This window comes from Eumetopias jubatus, unplaced genomic scaffold (genome assembly GCF_037043125.1).
Source record: "Eumetopias jubatus isolate StellerSeaLion01/CBP00866 unplaced genomic scaffold, mEumJub1_p1.0 scaffold_2, whole genome shotgun sequence".
NCBI classification, from domain to species: domain Eukaryota; kingdom Metazoa; phylum Chordata; class Mammalia; order Carnivora; family Otariidae; genus Eumetopias; species Eumetopias jubatus.
Genome location: NW_028274808.1, coordinates 141,826,894 through 141,847,702, shown reverse-complemented (window position 1 = coordinate 141,847,702; position 20,809 = coordinate 141,826,894). Strand labels below are relative to the sequence as shown.

The 20,809-nt window shown below is 44.7% G+C and overlaps 1 protein-coding gene and 1 pseudogene across 2 annotated transcripts in view; both read right to left on the bottom strand.

Annotated features, from left to right (window-relative positions):
* The window catches only part of SCARB2 (scavenger receptor class B member 2), a 79,678-nt gene extending 60,191 nt beyond the window's left edge, over positions 1-19,487 (bottom strand). For both annotated transcript variants that reach the window (XM_028100698.2, XM_028100699.2), the window contains exon 1: positions 19,070-19,487. In XM_028100698.2, the coding sequence (XP_027956499.1) occupies positions 19,070-19,186 (117 nt within the window). In that variant the 5' untranslated portion in view covers positions 19,187-19,487. The remainder of the gene's footprint in view (positions 1-19,069) is intronic.
* On the bottom strand, positions 926-1,410 carry LOC148164905 (transcription factor BTF3 pseudogene; annotated as a pseudogene).
* Positions 19,488-20,809: the final 1,322 nt, after the last annotated feature.

Below are 20,809 nucleotides of genomic sequence, written 5' to 3'. Positions count from 1 at the left end.
TACATGGTAAAAAGAAGCATCCTCTGAGGTCATCTCTTGCAGTGAGGCTCTGAGTGACAACAGAGAAAGGAACCAGCTTCAAAACATGTCCGATACTACACGCTAAAAGGTACTGTGATGCAGCACACAACAGAATGTCACATGTTAGTAGTCTAGGCCTCTGATTTAATAGAAGGAATCTTGCAAGGGAACTTGATATGGCTCTATTATTGAATAGAAAATATCTCAAGAATCTCTGCAGGGAAAAACAAAGTGGCTCTGAGATAAATGAATGCAGAAAACCTAAGCTCTTCGAAGTCAAGCTAGTGATCCGGAGGGCTGAATGTAAATTTACATCCATGAGTTGGCCATGCCATAGAACTAGGGATTATTTGTGGTTTGGCCTCTGCTCAAAATGTCTAATTGTCAGATTTCTCTTCAAACAACACATCATTGAAATATTTTTGGCCTTTACTATCAGTACTGATTTTCTGAGATGAGATCAGATTGACAAGACAGAAAAATTTAAAGACAAACCATGAAACTCCTTTCCTCCAACTTTCTGGATTCAGCTCAGACTCTCCTGGGTGAAGCCCTCCCCACCCACCCTGCATGCATGGGTCTTCCTCTGCCCAGCACCTGAGCAACTGAATCACTAATTTCAGGCATTTGTGTTTGTTGGGTTTTTTTTCCTAGGCAAAGAACTTTATTAACCTTGTTTCAAACTTTATTCCCAGGCTTCTTCAGCTTAATTAGCTGCAAAGAATGGATTGTGTATAAGCAAAAACTAAAGAGAGCTGCAGTGTCCAATGGGCTTGGACTTAAAAATATTAGAGATCTAGATTTTATCAGATCCATGAACAAAATTTTAAAAAGCAGTCATAATATAAAATAGCTGCTCCCAGTAACTTCTTCAAGTTTTATCTTCTTCAGAAGTTGACTAAATTCAGTTTGCTTCATTCTTGGAAGCTTCATCAAAATTCTCCACAAGATCTGGAACTTCATCATCATCATCCTCTCCGGTAGCAAGTGGTGCTTTTCCATCCACAGATTGTTTGGGCAGAGCTTCAGCCAGTCTTCTTAAACTAGTTAGACTGTCTGCACCAAGTTGGTTTAAGATACTGGGTAGCATTTCTGTCAGCCACTTTGTCTCAGCATGGCCTGTAATGGTGAAAGTGTTTGCTGCTAGCAATGCCTGAACTTTGGGGTTGCTAACGTGGATCCCTCGTCCTTGGTTTGTGAACACATTCACTTCTTCAATACCAGAGATATTGTTTACCCCTAACTTCTTTAAGGAGAACTGAAGTTTTTTATCATCTGCTGGAGTCGTTCTATGAACCACTTCTTTCCACGAGCAGTTCCTTTCCCACCAGTGCGCACTTGTGCTTGCAGTTTGGTGAGTTTCTCCTGGTTTGTGATAGTTTCTTTCATTTTGTTGGTGCAGAAATGGGACCGCGCGGGGCAATAGGGTTGGCGCTCAGGGGTCTGGGGCGGACCAGCTGAGATTAGGTGCACACACGCGGGCATGCATGATAGCAGGTAATCTCTGGCGTTTTTTAAGAAGCTTGTGATCTTTTATCTTATCTCCTATCTTAGTTATCTGAAGAGGAGCAGGAGAGAGAGTCAAGCTCAGAAAGTGAGAGAACAGCGGAACTGGAAAGGTCCTGAGGTTGACAAGACAGAACTCAGGGGCTCCGGAATGGTAAGGGGGTGTGTTGAGGGTCAGAGCTGGGGCTGGAATCCTGTGTGGCTCTTCTCTACCCTCCGACCCTACTTCTGCATATAACATTTAAAAAAAAATGGGTAGAAATATACTACCCATTTTTTTTTTCTTTTTAAATCTTTATTTCAACATAACTATGCTTGCAGAAATACACTCATATTGGTTAACAGAATGAAATTTAAGTTTAACTTATCCTGCACAACTTGGATCAAAAACTTGGTACCTAGTTTAAATTATACTACACATTTAGTGGTACAAGTTATATGGTAGAGTTTCTCCACCATAAAGTATACATGTAGCTTCAAGAAACAGCTTAGTAACATGAATTTAACCTACCTAAAGCTAATACATTAACTATGAGAAATCTAACGTATAAATAATAATTTGTCTTCTAGAGGATTTTGAAGGTCCAAAGATATTTTTTAAGTTGTCTGACTTCATTAAAATGAGGACCTCTTTTTCTTGTCCATAAACTTCCAGAATAGGGCAAGGCAATGACGTCCTCTCCTCTATGAATTCCTTGAGTATCCCCCTTTCATTGGATGCACCATCCCTTCTTTTGAACCCCATAACACATTACATTGGAATTTCTTAGGGAAAACGTCGTCAGGACAGAAAACATCTTCTAAAGATCAGAGTTAACAGGAATCAACATGAAGCAGGCCATACCAGCAACCAAAAATGAGGACAGTGCATCTACTCAATATGGTAATATATGAGGTTAACTGTTGGCTTTTTCAAACAGAAGGTGCTGACCTACAAAGAAAGGGTCTGTTTTTTTTCCCTTTGATCTTCCCCACAGTGTCTAGAACGATGCAGTTCTTGGAGAAATATCTGTTCAATCAACAAAATATAGTACTAGAATACTTGGGCATGGGGCGCCTGGGTGGCTCAGTCGTTAAGCATCTGCCTTCAGCTCAGGTCATGATCTCAGGGTCCTGGGATCGAGTCCTGCATCGGGCTCCCTGCTCAGTGGGGAGTCTGCTTCTCCATCTCCCTTTGCCACTCCCCCTACTTGTGCCCTCTCTCTCTCTGACAAATAAATACATAAAATCTTAAAAAGAGAGAGAGAGAGAGAGAGAGAGAGAGAGAGAACACTTAGACACTAGCTTCTACCAACTTCGCTTGTAAGATGCTGGGCAAGAAGAACTTTTTTCTTTTCTTTTTCTTTTTTTTCTTTTTTGAGAGAGAGAGAGCATCAGCGCAGAGCCCAACACAGCGCCTGATCCCATCACCCTGAGATCATGACCTGAGCTGAAATCAAGAGTCGGACACTGCAAGGACTGCGCCACCATATGGAGTACTTGATAGGAGGTGCCACCACTGTGGCACCATATGGAGTACTTGATAGGAGGCCTCTGGAGAGGCGCCGAAGAAAGGCGTGGGCGGTCACATGCAAAGTCACAGTGCCAGATCTTGCGAGAGCAGCTCCCAAGCCACAAATCCAGGGAAACTTTAAAGTGAACCCAGAGGAGGTGGTTGCTCACTGGCCATTTTAGTCCCTTTCAGATACGAGAAAGCAATAGCTTCATTAGGATCACATAAACATGGGAAATCTATCACCTATCAGTTTGTGCATCTTATCAGTAAGCCAGCACCCTAAAGAGCTAAGTGCAGCCAGTTCCTTTTGTGGGTGGAAAAAAAAATCTGTGTTCCTCCATGACCCTTCTTCCTAACAACTATGTGAAGCAGTGCTATACCCTTGGTTTTCTTGCAAAGCATAGAACCACGAATGCAAATCATCAAAACACTGTGTTTGTGCTAGGCATTGTCAGAGATACCCATTCCAGAAGACTGCCCTCTATTTAGGGAAATACTGACACACACATGCAGGTTAATCCACAATATAAGGTAGTATGTGATATATGGTCAATATAGGCCAGAAAATGGTCTCAATAGTGTTCAGAGAATGGGTTCTAAGAACTGAGATGGAGAAAGGCAGTCCTTAAAGTGAGCCAGGGAGAATGAATAAAAGTTTAGCAAGCAGACGGAGGTCATGAGGGTGGACATCTTATGGACAGCCAGGGTTGATTCAACTATCTTCTCTGTCTTGGCAGAGTGGGCCCTTCCTCTGTGCTTTCCATGTCCGTCTCTCTTGGAACCCTCCACTTGATCAGAAAGATGGTGGATGTGGAGAATGAGACAATAAAACATACAGAGATGGGGCAGTAGCAGGTGTGACTATGTGTGGATTTTATAAGGAGCAGGGAGATTCATTTAGTGAGATAGGTTAGGGTCATAGGAGCCTAGATTTAATCTGATAGGCAATGGGGAGCCATGGAAGGTTTTTGAGCTGCAGAGCATTATCAAGAGCCAGGCACTATATTGCCCTTTTTCTCAGTTCATTCCCTGAATGGCCTACAAAGTGAAAATCATTTTCCCTGTTTTACACTTCAAGAGACCAAAGCTCAAAGGTTAGGAGAATGCCTAAGGTTTGCAAGGTGGAGTCGGCCTTCCACCCCAGGGCTCACTCCAAACCTGAGCTCCTGGCATTGTTGAATTTACCAGAGCCTCACATTCCTGGAAAACAGTAAATGGTTCAGGAACCCCCATTCTGTGTTCCAGGAAATGGCTTACTGCAAAGAAACACCTTCCCCATATAACTTAGATAAAGTTCCCCCCCATTGTGTACCCCCCGTTTACCTGACCAGGCCAGACACAGACCCTCCACATTCCCATTTTTTGCCTACTAACCAATCAGTTGAACCACACATTCCCACTGATTGACGGGAACAAAATGCCTATGAATGCACAGCATGGTGACTATAGTTAATAATACTTTATTGTATACTTGAAATTTGCTGAGAGAATAGATCTCAAGTGTTCTCACCACACACACACATACACACACACACACACACACACACAAAGGCAACTATGTGAAGTGGTGGATATGTTAATTAGTATAATTATAATAATCATTTCACAATGTATATGTTATTCAAAACATCAGGTTGTACACCTTAAATGTATACAGTTTAAAAACATTTTCTTCATTTGGGTGTAGTTGACACACGGTGTTACATTAGTTTCAGGTGCACAACACAGTGATTCAGGAAATTTATACATGCTGTGCTCACCATAGTGGAGCCGCCGCCGTCTGCCACCCTCCAGTATTATTACAATACCACTGACTATAGTCCCTATGTTGGGCCTTTCATCCCCGGGACTTACTCATTCCAGAACTGGAAGCCTGTACCTCCCACTCCCCTTCGCTTATTTTGTTTTCCAGCACCATACATAAAAGTGAACTCAAAATGGATGAAAGACCTTAAATGTGAGACCTAAAGTCATAAAAATCCTAAAAGAGAGAACAGGCAGTAATTTCTCTGACATCAGCCAAAGCAAACATTTTTCTCAATATGTCTCCTCACGCGAGGGGAACGAAAGCAAAAATAAACTATTGAGACTACCCCAAAGTAAAAAGCTTCTGCACAGAGAAGGAAACCATCAGTAAAACAAAAAAGGCAACCTACGAAAGAGGAGAAGATATTTGCAAATGATGTATCTGATAGGGAGTTAATATCCAAAATATACAAAGCACTTACACAACTCAACACCAAATATGTATAATTTGTATTTGTCAATCATACCTCATCAAGGTGGGAAAAAAATGCTTGTTAGCCCAACTGGTTAAGTTTCTCTCCTTCCCAGCCTTGTTTACTCTCCTTCCCTGCCTATAAAAGAGGCTCCAGCAAATCACTGTCAAGAGTCCTCCCTAATGCATATCCCCTGCTCCCTATTGCACTAGTCCTTTCAAATAGTCTCTCCTCACCTAGGCTGGATTTGTTCTTATTTGAGGCTCCTAACTTTTGTGCCACGCTGCCTATTTTGAGTCAACACAGGCAGGCGAGAGGTGTTTTAGGAGGTTACACGGGCACAAGTGGGAAGGGTGGCTTGGCTAGGATTTTTGTAAGGATGGTATGAGGTTTCCGCAGAATGCTTATCTCAGGCCACACTCAAAACACTCAATGAATGGTAACTGTGATCTTGATTATTGCCACCTTCAGGGTGGGGAATCAAAGGTCTCGGTTTAAATTAAAAAAGGAATCATGTCTGTTGAAATATCGACAGTCCAGCAAATGTTAAACGATAAAAGAGAAAAGAAACCACACAGAAAGTCTTTAGTCATAATCCTCTCTTGTAGCTCTATCTATAATTCAGTTTAGACTGAGACAACAAGGAATTAGCAAAAAATCAGAAAGAACCAAAATGTCAAGCAGAAAAGAATGATTTAGTGAATTATGATAATTCACAGGCTGGAGTAGAAAGCAACCATTAAAATGATAAAGACTACAGGGAAATAAGCAACATGCTCACGATCTATGTTAAATGGAAAAAGACAATGTAAAATTTGTATATACATACAGAAGACTAGCAGATAAAATGCAAACATGAAAATATCAGGGGGGTAAAATCCAGATAATTTAAAAATTTTGATGTTTTCGTTGCTGTCACATCTCTAAGCCTCTATGCCAACCATCTAATCACACACATCTCTGTGGGACAGGATTAGGAGGGGTCTTCCATTCTCTCTCATATTTTTCTGCATTGTTCAGATTTTTTTTTACAACAGAAATAAATTCCTTCTGGAAGCTGAAAAAATAATCATTCCCTTATTTTTTTTTTTTTAAGTGAAAATCTACGACAGAAACTCAGATTCTACAAAATGTCATTAATAGGGCCTGAGGGAAAGGAGTAATGGATCCACAGAGAACCAACTTCATCAAGGCTTTTCCTCTGTCCTTGCAAAACAAAGGCGAGGCTGATGCCGCATCAGCCGTGGTCAGCTCTCCCACAAAAGCTCCAGGAGCTGCCATCCCCCACCCTCGGCTTCACAGTATTTCTTTCCCTATTATTGCCGGGATGGCTGATTGAGCAGGCTGTATTCCTTGCTAACTCTTCCTGACACGCGTCACAGTGTGTGACAAATTTCAGAGTAGGAAAGGACTTACAGTCTCACGTATTTATTAAAGTAAAGAAAATCACCTCAGAATTATAAACCTCGAAAGAACCAGCAAGTATGAATGGACAGATGGGTTAACGGCCCGAGTTTATCTCCTTTGGTTTGCATCCAGCTTCTTAGGCAACCAAAAATCCAAAGACAAGTAGAAGCGTTTCCAGAAAGGAGGGCTAAATCCTTCCCAGAAGAGAGGGTAAAACTGGCTGTTTTTACAACAGTCTGACTTGAACTTGTTTCTCCAAATGTCAAGTCGACTAAGACAGTTTCTCAGGATAGAAATAAACATCTAGTACACCAGAGTCCTTAACTAAACAGAGCAAATGCAAAGCCTAACAATGGAAGGGATCCTTGACAGCCTGCCAGAGTCACACTGATAGCAGATTCTGTCACAACCTGGGGTCCTCCTCACCATCTGCCTCCTGCCTCCACCCCCATCGCCATCACCCGCCTCTCCCCGGCCACTCTTAGTGGAGTCAACACCCACACAAGTCTCACACCACTTTTTCTTCCATCCAAGTCTTGCCCTCGAGAGTGTTGGCTTTTCCTGCACCTTTACTGTGTCTCTTTTCCTCCACACCACGGTGCTAGATGTTTTTCAAGTCCCAGAGTGGACCGCTTGTCGTGTGTGTACACACACCAAGTAGAGAAGGAGAAGGGGAATGAAAGAACAGAGGGAAGTTCATAAATACAGTAGCCTCCTCATTTTTATCTCCTTCCTGAGACATTCACTTCAGGTACCGTAACTACCAGGGCCAGCTACTATTTCCTGAATCAGGAAGACAGTCAGGAGTCAGGCAGGGGCTCTGCTAGGGCTTTATGCCACCATCTCCAAGCCTGACACGGACCCTGCAAGGTAAGAATTCCTATTTCTCAGATAAGGAAATGGTGGTGCTGGCCTTCCCAAGTTCACAGAGCCAGTAAGTCAAGTCAAATCTGACCAAGTCCGGGTCTGTGGGTTTGCAAACCCCATGCTTGGCCCCTCTAGCAGCTGCTGGGAGACCACATCCCCCAGGGGAGAGCTGCCAGAATTAGCAAATAAAAACTGAGGCCACTCGCTTGAGTGCATCCCAAGTATTGCACGGATTATGTCACAAAGTACCTTAATTCTTAGGTGATGCATGCTGCAGGATTCAGGACCAACACACTGTGATGTCTGCAACTTATATTCAAATAATTTAAGAAAAAGTATATCAGAGAGATGAAATAAATACGGCAGGATGTTAACAACCGATAAACTGAAGTGAATCAAAATATTGCAAGAGATGTACTCACCAAAATATTATTCACTGCTTATCTGAAATCAAATGTGACTAGGTATTCTATATTTTATCTGGCAACCCCACCCCGGGGAGACTGTAAAACTATGGAGAAACCCTGATGTAGACTCCCAGAGCTTCCTGGGGAGTTAGGCCTTACCTCTGGAGGAAAGGAAACTAGGCAGCTGTGTGAAGTCGTGGTAAACTCCCAGGCTGGAACAGACACACAAGGGGCTGACGAGGGGAAAACTGAGCTCCACTGTGTCCAGGTAGCTTCTCTGCCTCGTCATGCTAATGAGTCCAAAAAAGCCCCTCAAGCTCCTGCCAGAGGATGGTCCAGAAGAGGGCTTCATTTTGACCTGAAACCTCTAATTTCTACCCCCAGATCCTCAGGGCATTCAACTGTACACTCCCAGGGGCTTGCCCTGCAAAGGATGGATTCAGAAAGGAACAAGTAATAACCTTAACCTCAAGTCCGGAGAATGTCTGGCGCAAGAAGTCATGAATTCTGCCCAAGGCAACAAACCAGTTCCCTTGGTCACAAGGAGCCCATTTGCACAATTTAGACATGAAGGTGTGGCTTGGGAACAACTGATTGTCCTCACGGAGGATTCTGCCGCGGTAGTGACAGTTACCACACAAACCCTGTGATCCAACCGAGTTTTCCAGTTACACTAAATGAAACCTCAACGCAAGGTCCTAAATCAGTTTTACCAGGTGACTTTGGATATTGCTTATAAATTTTAGCCAAGTAGAACATGATGGATTTTTCCAGGCGTAATATTGTAGTACTACTACCAAAAGAAATATTGGAAAGATTATTGAGTCGGTGGTGAATCCGCAGTGTCAACAACCAAATTAATCATTTAAATGAAAAAACTTATTTTCGGTTTATTAGCCAATATGTGTAGATTGAGGTGCCCAACAGCCATAGGCCGTGTTCTCGCAAAGAAATTTAGCTAAGGACACAAAATTGGCACGCACGAAGCAGCCAGTGAACAATGATGTGTGAGGCTCAGGAATTCAGCCCAAAGGGGGTAATCATTTGGGTCATCTCAGTTGTATGGATCCATCCTAAAATCCCCATCTGGACATCCCATGGGCTGCGGAAAGTCAATGTGACCAAAAACGGACTTGATTTTTCTCCCCTCATCCATCCTAGATCCTATCCTCCTATACACATCTCTACTCCTGATTCCGGAGGTGGCCTGGGCGGCAAAAATACCATCGATGGTCTCTTCTCTAGGCTCCTTTCAAATCCATTCTCCACCTCAGCCTCCAGAGAGTTCTATCAAAAGTGGCCTATGGGAGCAGACAGGATCAAGTCCGAGGTCCTTCCAGTGCTCACAGGATCAAGTCCGAGGTCCTTCCCCTGCCCCACTCAGGGGACGCAGCCTGTCACCTGCCACTGTCTGTCACTCCCTCATAGGCACTTTTTTGCACCAGTGACACTCAACCACCCACGCCGCTTCCCAGGTAGAAGCTGGATTAGCTGCTTCGTGTGGGGGCTGACATGACGTGATACAGCCACAAGATACAACACATCCAAGTCAGCCAGATAGAGATCTTTCGGGAAGGCAGCACTAGGAGGGTTGCTGAACCAGCTGTCCCGGTATAAGCCACTTGCAAATGTTAAGAATAAGCACCAGGGGACCTGCATTAAGCTTGGACGGGAATAGGTAAAACTATTAAGGCAACTTTTGGGACTCAAGAGCGCTGCTGGTTGTTCTTTTAGTTCCACAGAGTGCTACTTAATAATTAAACACAACTTGAGCATCCACAGAGCCACCTACACGGTCTACATTCACCCAGAGATAATGCAGACCAGCGCTGACAACCTGCCCTAATCGCACGTGAATGATTCTCACTAGACTCCAGGTTGATAAAACTCACCAAATACCAAAATACCAGGTGGTTTGCTTTGTTTTCTTAAAATTTCTCCCTGAGGGGCGCCTGGGTGGCTCAGTGGGTTAAGCATCTGCCTTCGGCTCAGGTCATGATCCCAGGGTCCTGGGATCAAGTCCCGCATCAGGCTCCCTGCTCAGCGGAGAGCCTGCTTCTCCCTTTCCCTCTGCCCCTCCCCCACCCCGTGTGTGTGTGTGGGTGTGTGCGCGCGCGCTCTCTCTCAAATAAATAATCTTAAAAATAAATAAACAAACAAATAAATAAAATTTCTCCCTGAAATGAAGCAAACCCAATCCAGACTCTCATAGTAATGTAAGCCCTTTGCACTGCTTACCTTATTTTATTGGTAAAAGAGATAAGCTGCCATTAACATTCTACCCTAATTCTCTGACCTTATTTTCACTCAGGAACAAATGCACTGGCATTTTTTTTTTTTTTTATGTCACTGTTGATGAGCTCATTTTGCTTTAATTGCAATTGTAATAATTTCAGCTAATGAGATCTGACAGTTGATGTTCCAACATTCGTTCACGTGGAAGGCTGCTACTCTGTCTATAAATGACAGACGGGACAACGGGGTGGACCAGCTAACCTGAAAAGCTCCTGCTACAGAACACCCACTAGACCACTCTCTAAATGTTTCCACATAATAATAAATGTGAAACCAAGGCTGAGAACTGCCAGCCCAAAGGGAGAGAGAAAGCAGCCACCAGATGGAAACCGAATCAAAAGGACCAGGTGGCCAGATGTGTGTGCAGAGGGAGTGGTTGAAGGAGTGGAGGAGAAAAGATGATTTTTAAGATGTGAATCAAGAAGAAGGGCGCCCATGAAAACAATACCCGGGTTCCATGTGGAACTTGTGGAGCTACTCTTATTATTTTACAACCTGCTGGCTTGTGATTATATCTCTGAGTTAATATAAGTGAAGCTTTCATCACTTATTTCGATCTTGGGCTCCTCTTCCTTCCATTACCACTGATTATCAGAAGTATAGCATTAAAAGCAACTCCCCTTAAAGTGGGACTTGCATGAGTGATTATGCTCTTCTAACAATGGCATTCTGCCTCTATTTCTCTAGAAAGAGTGTGAAACTCAGATGCTGATGGGGCCAGGTGGGTGTGGTGAGCGAAGTGGATGCGAGTTTGCCCATTTGTTTGATGTCAAACCCTAGCGATAATATTCACTTCTCCATAGAACTATGCCCTCTTTCATTTTTTTCTCTCAGCCTCTTCCATTTCCTTTCTTTTGGTAAAGAGGTTTGGGTACAAACCGATATTTCTCTACTCTAAGAAAGACAACAGAGCAGGCACAAGGACACAGAGGGCACCTTCCCTGAACCTCCAAGCTAGGGAGCCGGCAGGAATGTGAGGTCCGTGGGCACAGGGAGGGGGCGCCCCTCTGAAGGGCAGCCTCATTCTGCTCAGACGGCTGCCACACAGGATTGTGGTGAGGCTAGCACGCAGGGCATCCACATGCTTCAAGTGAAGCTGGAAAGCTGCATTGTTGGGTGAAGTTTCTAGATTTCCTTTTTTTATTTTTTTTTTAAAGATTTTATTTATTTATTTGAGAGAGAGAACGAGATAGAGAGAGAGAGAGAGCATGAGAGGGGGGAGGGTCCGAGGGAGAAGCAGACTCACTGCTGAGCAGGGAGCCTGACGCGGGACTCGATTCCGGGACTCCAGGAGCATGACCTGAGCCTAAGGCAGTCGCTTAACCAACTGAGCCACCCAGGCGCCCAAGTTTCTAGATTTTAAAAGGTATATAGTAAGGCAATGACCACTGGCCTACAGAGCATAATAAAAATGTGAAGATAAACAACAACATGAACAATAATATGCAAACAAGATCATCCCCGAGTATGTAAATTTTCATCTACGCATCCTTGCATTCATCCAAGTAATACTTACTGAACATCTACTATGTATGACATTGCACTTGCTGGAATGGGAAGATGATACAAAGCTAAATATGGCAGGGCCCCCACCTTCAAAGACAGCTTTCAAGCCAGCTTTAAGTACTAAATTATGTCCTAGGGATTGACATTGTCATAGGCAGGGCTGACGCCAGAGGGGACTTTTCAAATGATTCAATTATAGAGATGCTGATGGTCCAGTCTAGTTTGATTAGCACACAGGGAAGACAATGATTCACTGATCCTGCATCACCGAGGACCCAAACTACTGCTTTTAACCACGGACTTGCGTGGAAACTAAAGGAAGGTATACAACACACTAAACAAAGTCCTGGTGGCTTGAAAACATTAATAACATAGTTTCCGAATTGTTCTTACAGAAATATAACAGAGATACTATGTTATTTTTTCAAGTTATTCTAAAAATCAGCGTAATTAATTAAATGAAAACTAGATCAGCAGCTCTCAAAGTGTGGTCTGAGGACCTCGGGGGGGCCCCAAGACCCTCTCAGGGGGTCCACAAGGTGAAAACTATTTTCCTAATAATATCAAAACATTATCTGCCCTTTTCACGCTCATTCTCTCATGAGTGTAGAGTGCAGTTTTCTAGAGGCCGGCAGACATGTAACAATGTCATTGCTCTGACAGCTAATACGTGCTTGTGTACTCTTGTGCTTTAAAAATTTATCAGTTTTAATTTCTGATATTGTAAATACTGATAGCTATAACTCACAGAAACACAAGTTCTTTGGGGTCTTCAATTTAAGAGTGTAAAGGGGCCCAAGCCCCCCAAATTTGAATTAGAGCATAAATTCTGCAAGGGTAGGATTATGTCTACTTTATTCGTGGATCCATAGCTCCTTAGCACATTGCCGCACAAATGGTCCACACTCGGTAAATATCTGCTAAATAAATGAAAGACTGCCAAAGCATATACATAAAAGTACTTTTAGATATAGACAGCAAACACCAAAAAGTGGCCTTATTTTCCTGAGTTGCTTTTGACTGGTTACCAGCTTTGATGAAAAATGGTCCCCGCGTTTAGTACACTATGTATGTATAGCATATATCCTGATGACACAGGCCATAAATGCCTAGTCATTTGGCCAACATCCTATGTTTTCATTAATGATCTTACAATGCCACCTGCTGATTCTCCCCCAGGAAACAAGCAAAAGTCTGGCAGAACAGATGGCCCCTTTGCCGTGGCCTGACAGAATGAAATCTTGCACTTTATTAAGAAAGCAAGAACGGTTCTCACAAGCAACACCCTTCCCCTCCTCCTACCCAAATCCTTCCTTTAATGTAAACTTGAAAAATGATAGTAACCACTAGTAGTAACATCCTCAACTGGAATTATCATCTCTTTCATATGTCAACTATACCAGATGAAATTAAAAGTAAATAAAGAGTGGGAATAGAAGCACCCCATTTTTGTAAAGTGTATCTGTTACTATATATGCATAAATAGAAGTGTGGAATAGTTAACACTAGGTTAACAGTAGTTATCTATGTTTTATTATTTTTTGTTGTATCTGGCTTTTTATAATGGCATGTATTTCTTATCAGAAAAATAAACAAAAATAAAGAATAAAATACGAAGGTTAAAAAAAAAGGAATTGCCATCTCAAGGAATAAAGATGCAGGCTGCCATAATCACCATCCAAACCAGTCATGGGCTTCATGGTTAGCTTTTTAACTTGGGGGCCAGTCCTAAGGAGTCTGATTCAGCAAGGCTGGCAGCATCTGCATTTTTGAAACTCTGTAAGTGATTTTGATGCAGTTCCTAGAGTCTAGGGACTACACTGAGACCTCCCGATTTACTCCATTGCCTTAACCATTAATAATGAATGCACTCATGGTCACCATGAATTAGTGAGATATTGAAAGAAACGTAATATGATTTTGATATCACCAGATCATGTTTCTAAAAGCCAGGGAGGAGTTGGATAATTTTGCTTAGGAGTTAAAAGAATCTTGCAAGGATACTGCCTCTGTTTAAGGATCTGTGATTTCTGCTTGTGCTGAGCCAATCACGTTACTCTGTTACACATTTGGAAAGGAGAAACCAAGATAAAGCCTGCTCATGGGAGGCTCAGCAGCTGAAGCATCACATAGGGTTGGGGCGGAGGAAGCCCTTGATGAGTAAACAGCCTGGGCACAATGAGTCAACGGAGGAAACACTTCGGTAGGGAAAAACAGAGGAAGGAGTGGGAGATACAGAGTATGCCCTGGGTCCTGCTGACTTTCCAGTTTCTACTGTCCTCTCAGGAGGCCTTACTGGCCTGTGGTTCTCACCCTCAGACTCCCATGTGCTTCCTTTTCCCGCTTTACAAAAAAAAAAAAAAATCCAATCATTCTGAAGCCAGCTTGAGTGGGCTTTAGCTCCTTGCTCCTCTTTATTGCTAAGAAGTGGAGGACAGCGTGGTATGTGAGGATGTGAGGATAGAACGTATTGTCCAAACCAGGGATCTTTTAAAAGAAAAGAGGGTGCTAGTAATTGTGCCAGGACAACAGGTGTAAATAAACCAGGACTGTTGCAGGCAACAGGCTCTATGGTCATCCTTGGGTTGGGAAAAGTGATTTAGGACACCCAGCCTGCATGCCTAACCCTACCCCTACCTCTCCATCTGGCCTTCAATTATCTGCCTTTCCAGCAGCACATTAATATAAAGGCAATTTGGTACCCACCGCCATCTATTTTAAAACTGATGTGGGCTCAGTTTCCTTGACTATAAAATAACAGATTCAGTGATGCTTCAGGTTTTCTCTTATTCTAAGGTTCTAAGTCTTCATAACTCTGAAAAGAGGCAATTTGGGGGGATGAGGTAGATAGGCAAGAAGGAGTCTTTTAAGATTACATATAGTTGAGCGCTGTGAATTGTGTTAAGACTGTTGAATCACAGACCTGTACCTCTGAAACAAATAATACATTATATGTTTAAAAAAAAAAAGAAGACAGCAGGAAGGGAAAAATGAAGGGGGGGACTCGGAGGGGGAGACGAACCATGAGAGACTATGGACTCTGAGAAACAAACTGAGGGTTCTAGAGGGGAGGGGGTGGGGCGATGGGTTAGCCTGGTGATGGGTATTAAGGAGGGCACGTACTGCATGGAGCACTGGGTGTGATACGCAAACAATGAATCGTGGAACACTACATCAAAAACTAATGATGTAATGTATGGTGATTAACATAACATAATAAAATAAAAGATTACATATAGTTGATCATCTTTACATAAACATACATGAAGATGTTTAACTAATTCTACTTTAAAAAAGAAGACCCCCACATATTCACCATTAATGTTATTTGGTTAAATTATCAATGACTCTATCTTATTTCTTGAGGCCTCGGCAGAATAGCTCCAAAGTTCTATGACTCCCAAAAGAGGCTGGCTGTTCTTGCGTGCCCAGAGTCTCAGGTCCTGGCCAAGGATAAGTATATTTGTCCCGTTCGCCTCGTCCCTGACACCTAATGCTATCATCCTTCTTTGGCCTGTGATTAGGAAGCAAAACATGTGAACAGTCTCTTTCCTTCTACTGGTTCCCTTGCCAGCCCTTTTCTTTTTAGCCAGCCCGGACTCTGGCTGGCTCTGCATTCCCATTTCTAGGAGATGTTCACACTGTCGGTGAGTCCAGGGGCAAATTTAATATTCTGAGCTGCAAAGCTGCTCTTGAACAAAGCTCACATGCCTGTATCACAGAGGCTCAGAAGTTTGGAAGGAGAAGGAAACTTATCTACTACATAAGCTTCAGCTCACAGATGACAAAATAATAGCCACAAACAATAACAACTGTTAATATTTGGGCATTTTGCAAGGTGGTGTGCTAGATGTTCTACGTCAATCCTTTCATGTCATTCTTGGAACAACCCTAAGGCAGGTATTCTTATCACTCCCATTTTCAAAGTGAGAAACCCGAGCCTTTGAGGGGTTCAATATTTGCTACTTGGCTTCCTCAACTTAATCCAAAGATTTGCTAGTGACAGAAAAAAAAGAATTTTCACTGAGGTCTGCTGATTCCTAGAACACTGTTCTTCCAACTCAAATGACCAAAACTGAGACAACAGGCATTTACTGTGTACCTACCTTGGACCAGGCACTGTGCTAGATGCCAGGACAATTAGTGGCCTTACCAAGTGAGACAGAACATAAAATTCTGCCCTTCCAGGCTCTGGGGAGGAAACAGAGATTGAATGGTTTTTGCAGAGCTCTGTGTTCAGGGCAGTCAAAATGCTTCAGGGATGCCTGACTGGCTCAGTTGGTTGAGCCTCCAACTCTTGATTTTGGCTCAGGTCATGATCTCAGGGTCCTGAGATCGAGCCTGGTGTCTGGCTCCGTGCTCCGCATGGTGTCTGCTTCTCCCTCTTCCTCTGCCCCTCCCCTCTGTCTTTCAAATAAATAAATAAATAAAATCTTAAAAAAACAAAAACAAAAAACCCCAAAACGAACACTTGCTCAGAATATCCCCCAAGAAGTGGGTGTGAGAAAACAAAGAGGGAGACATTACTATGCCTGTTTTGCAATTGAGAAAATTGAAGCAGAACAAATTGTAGGGCTTGCCCAACACAAGGTGGTAACCAGTGAGGCCAAGAATGGAAACAAACTGTCGTGGTTCCTTCCACTCCATTCAGTGGGCAAAATGTAAATCTCCCTTTAATCTTAAAATCTTCCCTGCAAATTATCCTAATAGAAATTATGTTACCATGCTTCTCACAATTAGCCAAACCTACTCATTTGAATGGCATCCCTTTCCTCTCTTCTCTTTTTTTGATATAGACCAGCCAGGGCATGGATAATCTTCAAATGGAAAAAAACCCTAAGAACTGGGAGTATCAGAGTGGATTTCATTACAACTATACTAAGGTCAAGTTATAAAGGAATTGTTTTGTGATGACACCTCTGGACATGATGGAGGCAGCCATGACTGATCAGCTATCCCCTGCCTGATACTGTGCTGGGTGCTTTACACAGGTTAGCTCACTCAGTCTCCCAACGGCACACACAGAGACAGGTCCTGGGTTCGTGGGAAGCTTATACATTGTGAGGAGACCCTTCCTAAGAAAAAGAAAATTTTGGTTACAGAATTAGGTACAGTGTGTTGGAAGGGCTTGTGCAAATGAGGACCTGAAGCGTAAGTTTTGTGTGCTTCCCAGTAAATGCACCACTGTGCCTAAGATAGCTAACATCCTCACTTTCCCAAGTAATAAAACTGAGGCTCAGAGAAGTTAAGTAACTTGCCCAGAATCAAAAAGCTTGCAAATGGTAAGGTCGGGATTTGAACACAGGGTGTCTGACTTCAAATCTCATGTACTTTGTCTGTACTCACGTGGCTTCTAACAAAAACAAAACTTCTTTACAAAGCACTAACTATATCCCATGAAAATTACCCATTTTCCCTAATAATTCTTATAACCTCTCTATTCTCCTGAGTTGTTATTATTCCCATTTATAGAATTCTGGGAAGCCCAGAATCAAGGAAGGTTAAGCACCTGGTCCAAGGTCACCCAGCTAGTACATGGTGGAGCCAGGATTCACGTGGAAGACTGTGGACTGCAGAGTCCTTACTTACTCTGTTCCACTCTCCCATGCTACCACACTACAGGTGACCCGGGAGAGGGGAATGGTAATGATGGTAATGCGTGACCTCTGGCTCACTTACAATATTCCTGTCTGCTGAAACTAGCCCTGTCATCTAATTTCATATGCCATGCTGTTCAGTGTTCTGTAATAGGGTGGGGCAATTCTGAAAATCCACTTCCCCTGTACTATGATTTATTAGTCTGATCAGAGTGCATTCCTCACAGAGAAGACCACATAAAAAAGTCAATCATCAAATATCAGTGCAAACTCAAGGCCCAGGCAAGCTGCCTTACAGCCACCTCCCTACCTGCCCATGAAATGGAGACCCACAGAGCATCTGAGGGCTGGTAATATCTGAGGCACCAGGGAGACCACTCATCTCATGGGGCTCTCCGGAAACAGCCTTTTAAAACCACACAAGAAGATTCACATACTGACTATAATTGGATTGCTTAACTCTGGTCATCCAAGCAAGAGTTTATATCCTTAAACAATCTTGCCATGGATTTACAGGTGGCCAGAAATAGAGAAGATTATATTTGGTTTTCTCCTTGAACACAGGTGCTCAGGGAAAACAGTGGTCTTTGAGAAGCTCAGACAGTGAGCTTCATCCTCCCACAGTAACGTGAACTTTAAAATTAAATTATGCTTTACCATGACTTTTTTTTTTTTAATTTGACTTGAACTGCCAGATTTCAAGTAATTGATGGCTTTTGGCAACCTCTATTAAAGGAATATATCTCTTGCCACCGGAATGAGACAACCTGACTAACTGGGAGTTCGGTGATCAAACTGGCTTTTTAGTCCAGGCCACAGCAAGTGCAAACCATGGGGCTATGGGGGCTAACAAGAAAGGCTGCTCCAATGATTTTTTTTTTTTTTAAAGAAAAAGTGATCCCAGTAACTCTCTCTTGTTCCTTTTTCCACACAGATTGGTGGATGTGGGTGAAAAGCAGAAGGAATGAGCACTGGGAAAGTCAAATGACTCAGAAGTCTTCTGAAATGACCAGCTCTCCAACCCGCTCATCTAGGGTAAGAGACAGGTTCAGATTCTTTCAAGAATCTAAATGCATCCTTGCCTGAAGCTTATGGTTATTTAAGAAGAGCACGAATTCATGGTGAGACAAAGCAACCCAGACTGTTGGTATGAGATACCACATGTTTAGTCTGAGGGAAACCAGCACAGACTTTGATGGACTGAAATGTCACCCAGCCCAGAGGCCTGGCCTCCCTACCAACAGACCTGCCCAGTCCAGGAAGACAAGAACACAATAGACCGCACAGCCTCTTTGCATCCCCTGCCCCACACCACTTCAAAGGCCACAGCAAGCAGCCAACAAACCTGCCTGGGCTGTGGTGTTTTTCGTTTAGTTTTGTTTTTTCATGAAGTGGGAGGGAAATAAATATGTTTGCGCCGAAGACAGACTGGGGCGTAGGGAGGGCGTACACGGGGAGACAAATGATAGAATGTAAGTGAAAGCCTTTCTAAAAAGTCTAGATCCACAGTTTGATCTTACTCCTCTCCATCATTAACCCTTACCTATCTACCACGACAAGACAACTAAGAAAGGAGGGCTGTATCCGGAGGGTCTGCCAGGGTGCATTGATTCTCTGTACGAGGTTCAGCATCGGGGCGGGGGGGGGTGGTCTGGAAGTGTCCCCCGCCCAACACGGGAGCGCGCACACCAGCCCGCCCGCATGCACACACACACACACACACACACACACACAGCCCGCCCGCTTCACCTTTTGGATCATCTGGTCCACGGCCTTCTGGAACACCCGGGCCACCAACAGCGTGACGCTGGTCACCAGCAGGAGCAGGGACAGCGTCCCGACCGTGTAGAAGCAGCACCTGCCCATTCTGCGCGCAGCTCCCGGGCCGGGCCCCGCGGGCCGGCGCCGACGCAGGAAGAAGGGAGCGGCCGCCGCCGCTGCAGCGGCCTGAACACCCGCGACCCTGCGGCGCCCGCAGCTCCCGGCTCCGCGGCTGGGCTCCCGGCTCCCGTGCACCTGGCTGGCCGCCGGGAAGGGGAACGACCCGCTTCGCTTTCGCTTTCCCTAGCTCGGGCAGTCGGGCGCCCGCCCCGCGCAGTCGGGAGGGACGGAGGGAGCGCGCAGGGCGGTGACGCTCGCCGGCCCAGCTCGCCGCAGCCCCGGGAGGCGACCGCCAGCAAGCAGCTGCGCGGGGAAGCGGGCGGGGCGGAGGCTGAGCCCGCAGTCATGTGCCCCGCGGCCACCGCCGCGATTCGGCCCTCGCCAGCCGCGCGCGTCACGGGCGGTCACCCGGCCCCTGCGGCTTCTCGACCGCGGCCCGGCCCAGCTGCGCCCCCGCCTCCTCAGCGCGGGCCCCGGTCACCCCGGAAAATCGCCTGTGCTCCCCGGCCAATTCACTCACCCGCTCAGCAGGGGTGAACTGCGGGCCTCCCGAGTGCCAGGCACTGGGGATTCGGGGTGGATACCACCTTGCCCCCACCCCCGCTCTAGACCAGCTCCCCGGTTAGCAGGGACACTGTTACAGCAATTACTGCACAATGTTACAGGTGCTTTTATGAGGTGCATGCTGAGATCTGTGCCCACAGGCGTATTCTGTACGCGTGACCTAAGACCCCACAATTGAACTGGATCTTGGAGGATTGGTAAGGGTTTGTCATGTAAGGGGTGTGTACAAGGGAGGGAGGCATTTCAAGGGGAGGGGAAAATGTGCTAAGACATTGGGGATGAAAGAGTAAGATCGAAAGAGGAAAGGAGGAAGTTCCTTTTGCTTCTAGGCTCAGGTGTGCAGACTATGTGGAGGTCCCTTGGGGTCAGACTTTGAAAGGCTCTTTGTGTCCCATAAAAGAGTTGGGACTTTATCCCTCAGCAGTGAGACTCAGGAAGAAGCGTCAAGCAGGTGGCCATGACATTGTTCCCGTTTGCTTTGCTCACCATTATGTCCCAGGCAAACAGGCTAAAGCCTGCACACAGCAGGGACTTGGTATTAGTTGAATGAATGTCAACCATAGGCCAGCCTTTGGTTAGGTGCTTACACACCCCCATTTATTTAACAGCAACCTTGTGACTTGGTGGCTGTTTGTCCCATTCCCCCCGCCCCCCAAATGCAGTGTCAGACAGGAACATTCTGCAAGAGACTGATGCTGGACCTGGGATGCAGGTGTGAGCTATGTGGAGAAGCAAGGAAGGACCGTTGTATGGAAGGAAGCTTCTTAAACTAAAGTGCAGCTCCAAGAAAGTTCAGCAAGGCTGTGGGGGGTCCTCAAGCCACACTGGCCTGTCCCAGGAGTCCAGCACCTCCCAGGAATAGACCTCTTGTACTTAGTCATGGGCTGCGAGGAGCTGCAGCAAGATGGCCTCTGCACCAAGCTGGCAATGAGTATCAGAGGAGAGATTTCTGATCTCAGTCTCCGGGACAGATCCACTGGTCAGTTATGCTCTGCACTGGAAGATCTGAGAAGTACATTTTCTTGGTCGCTATAATGGTATTCT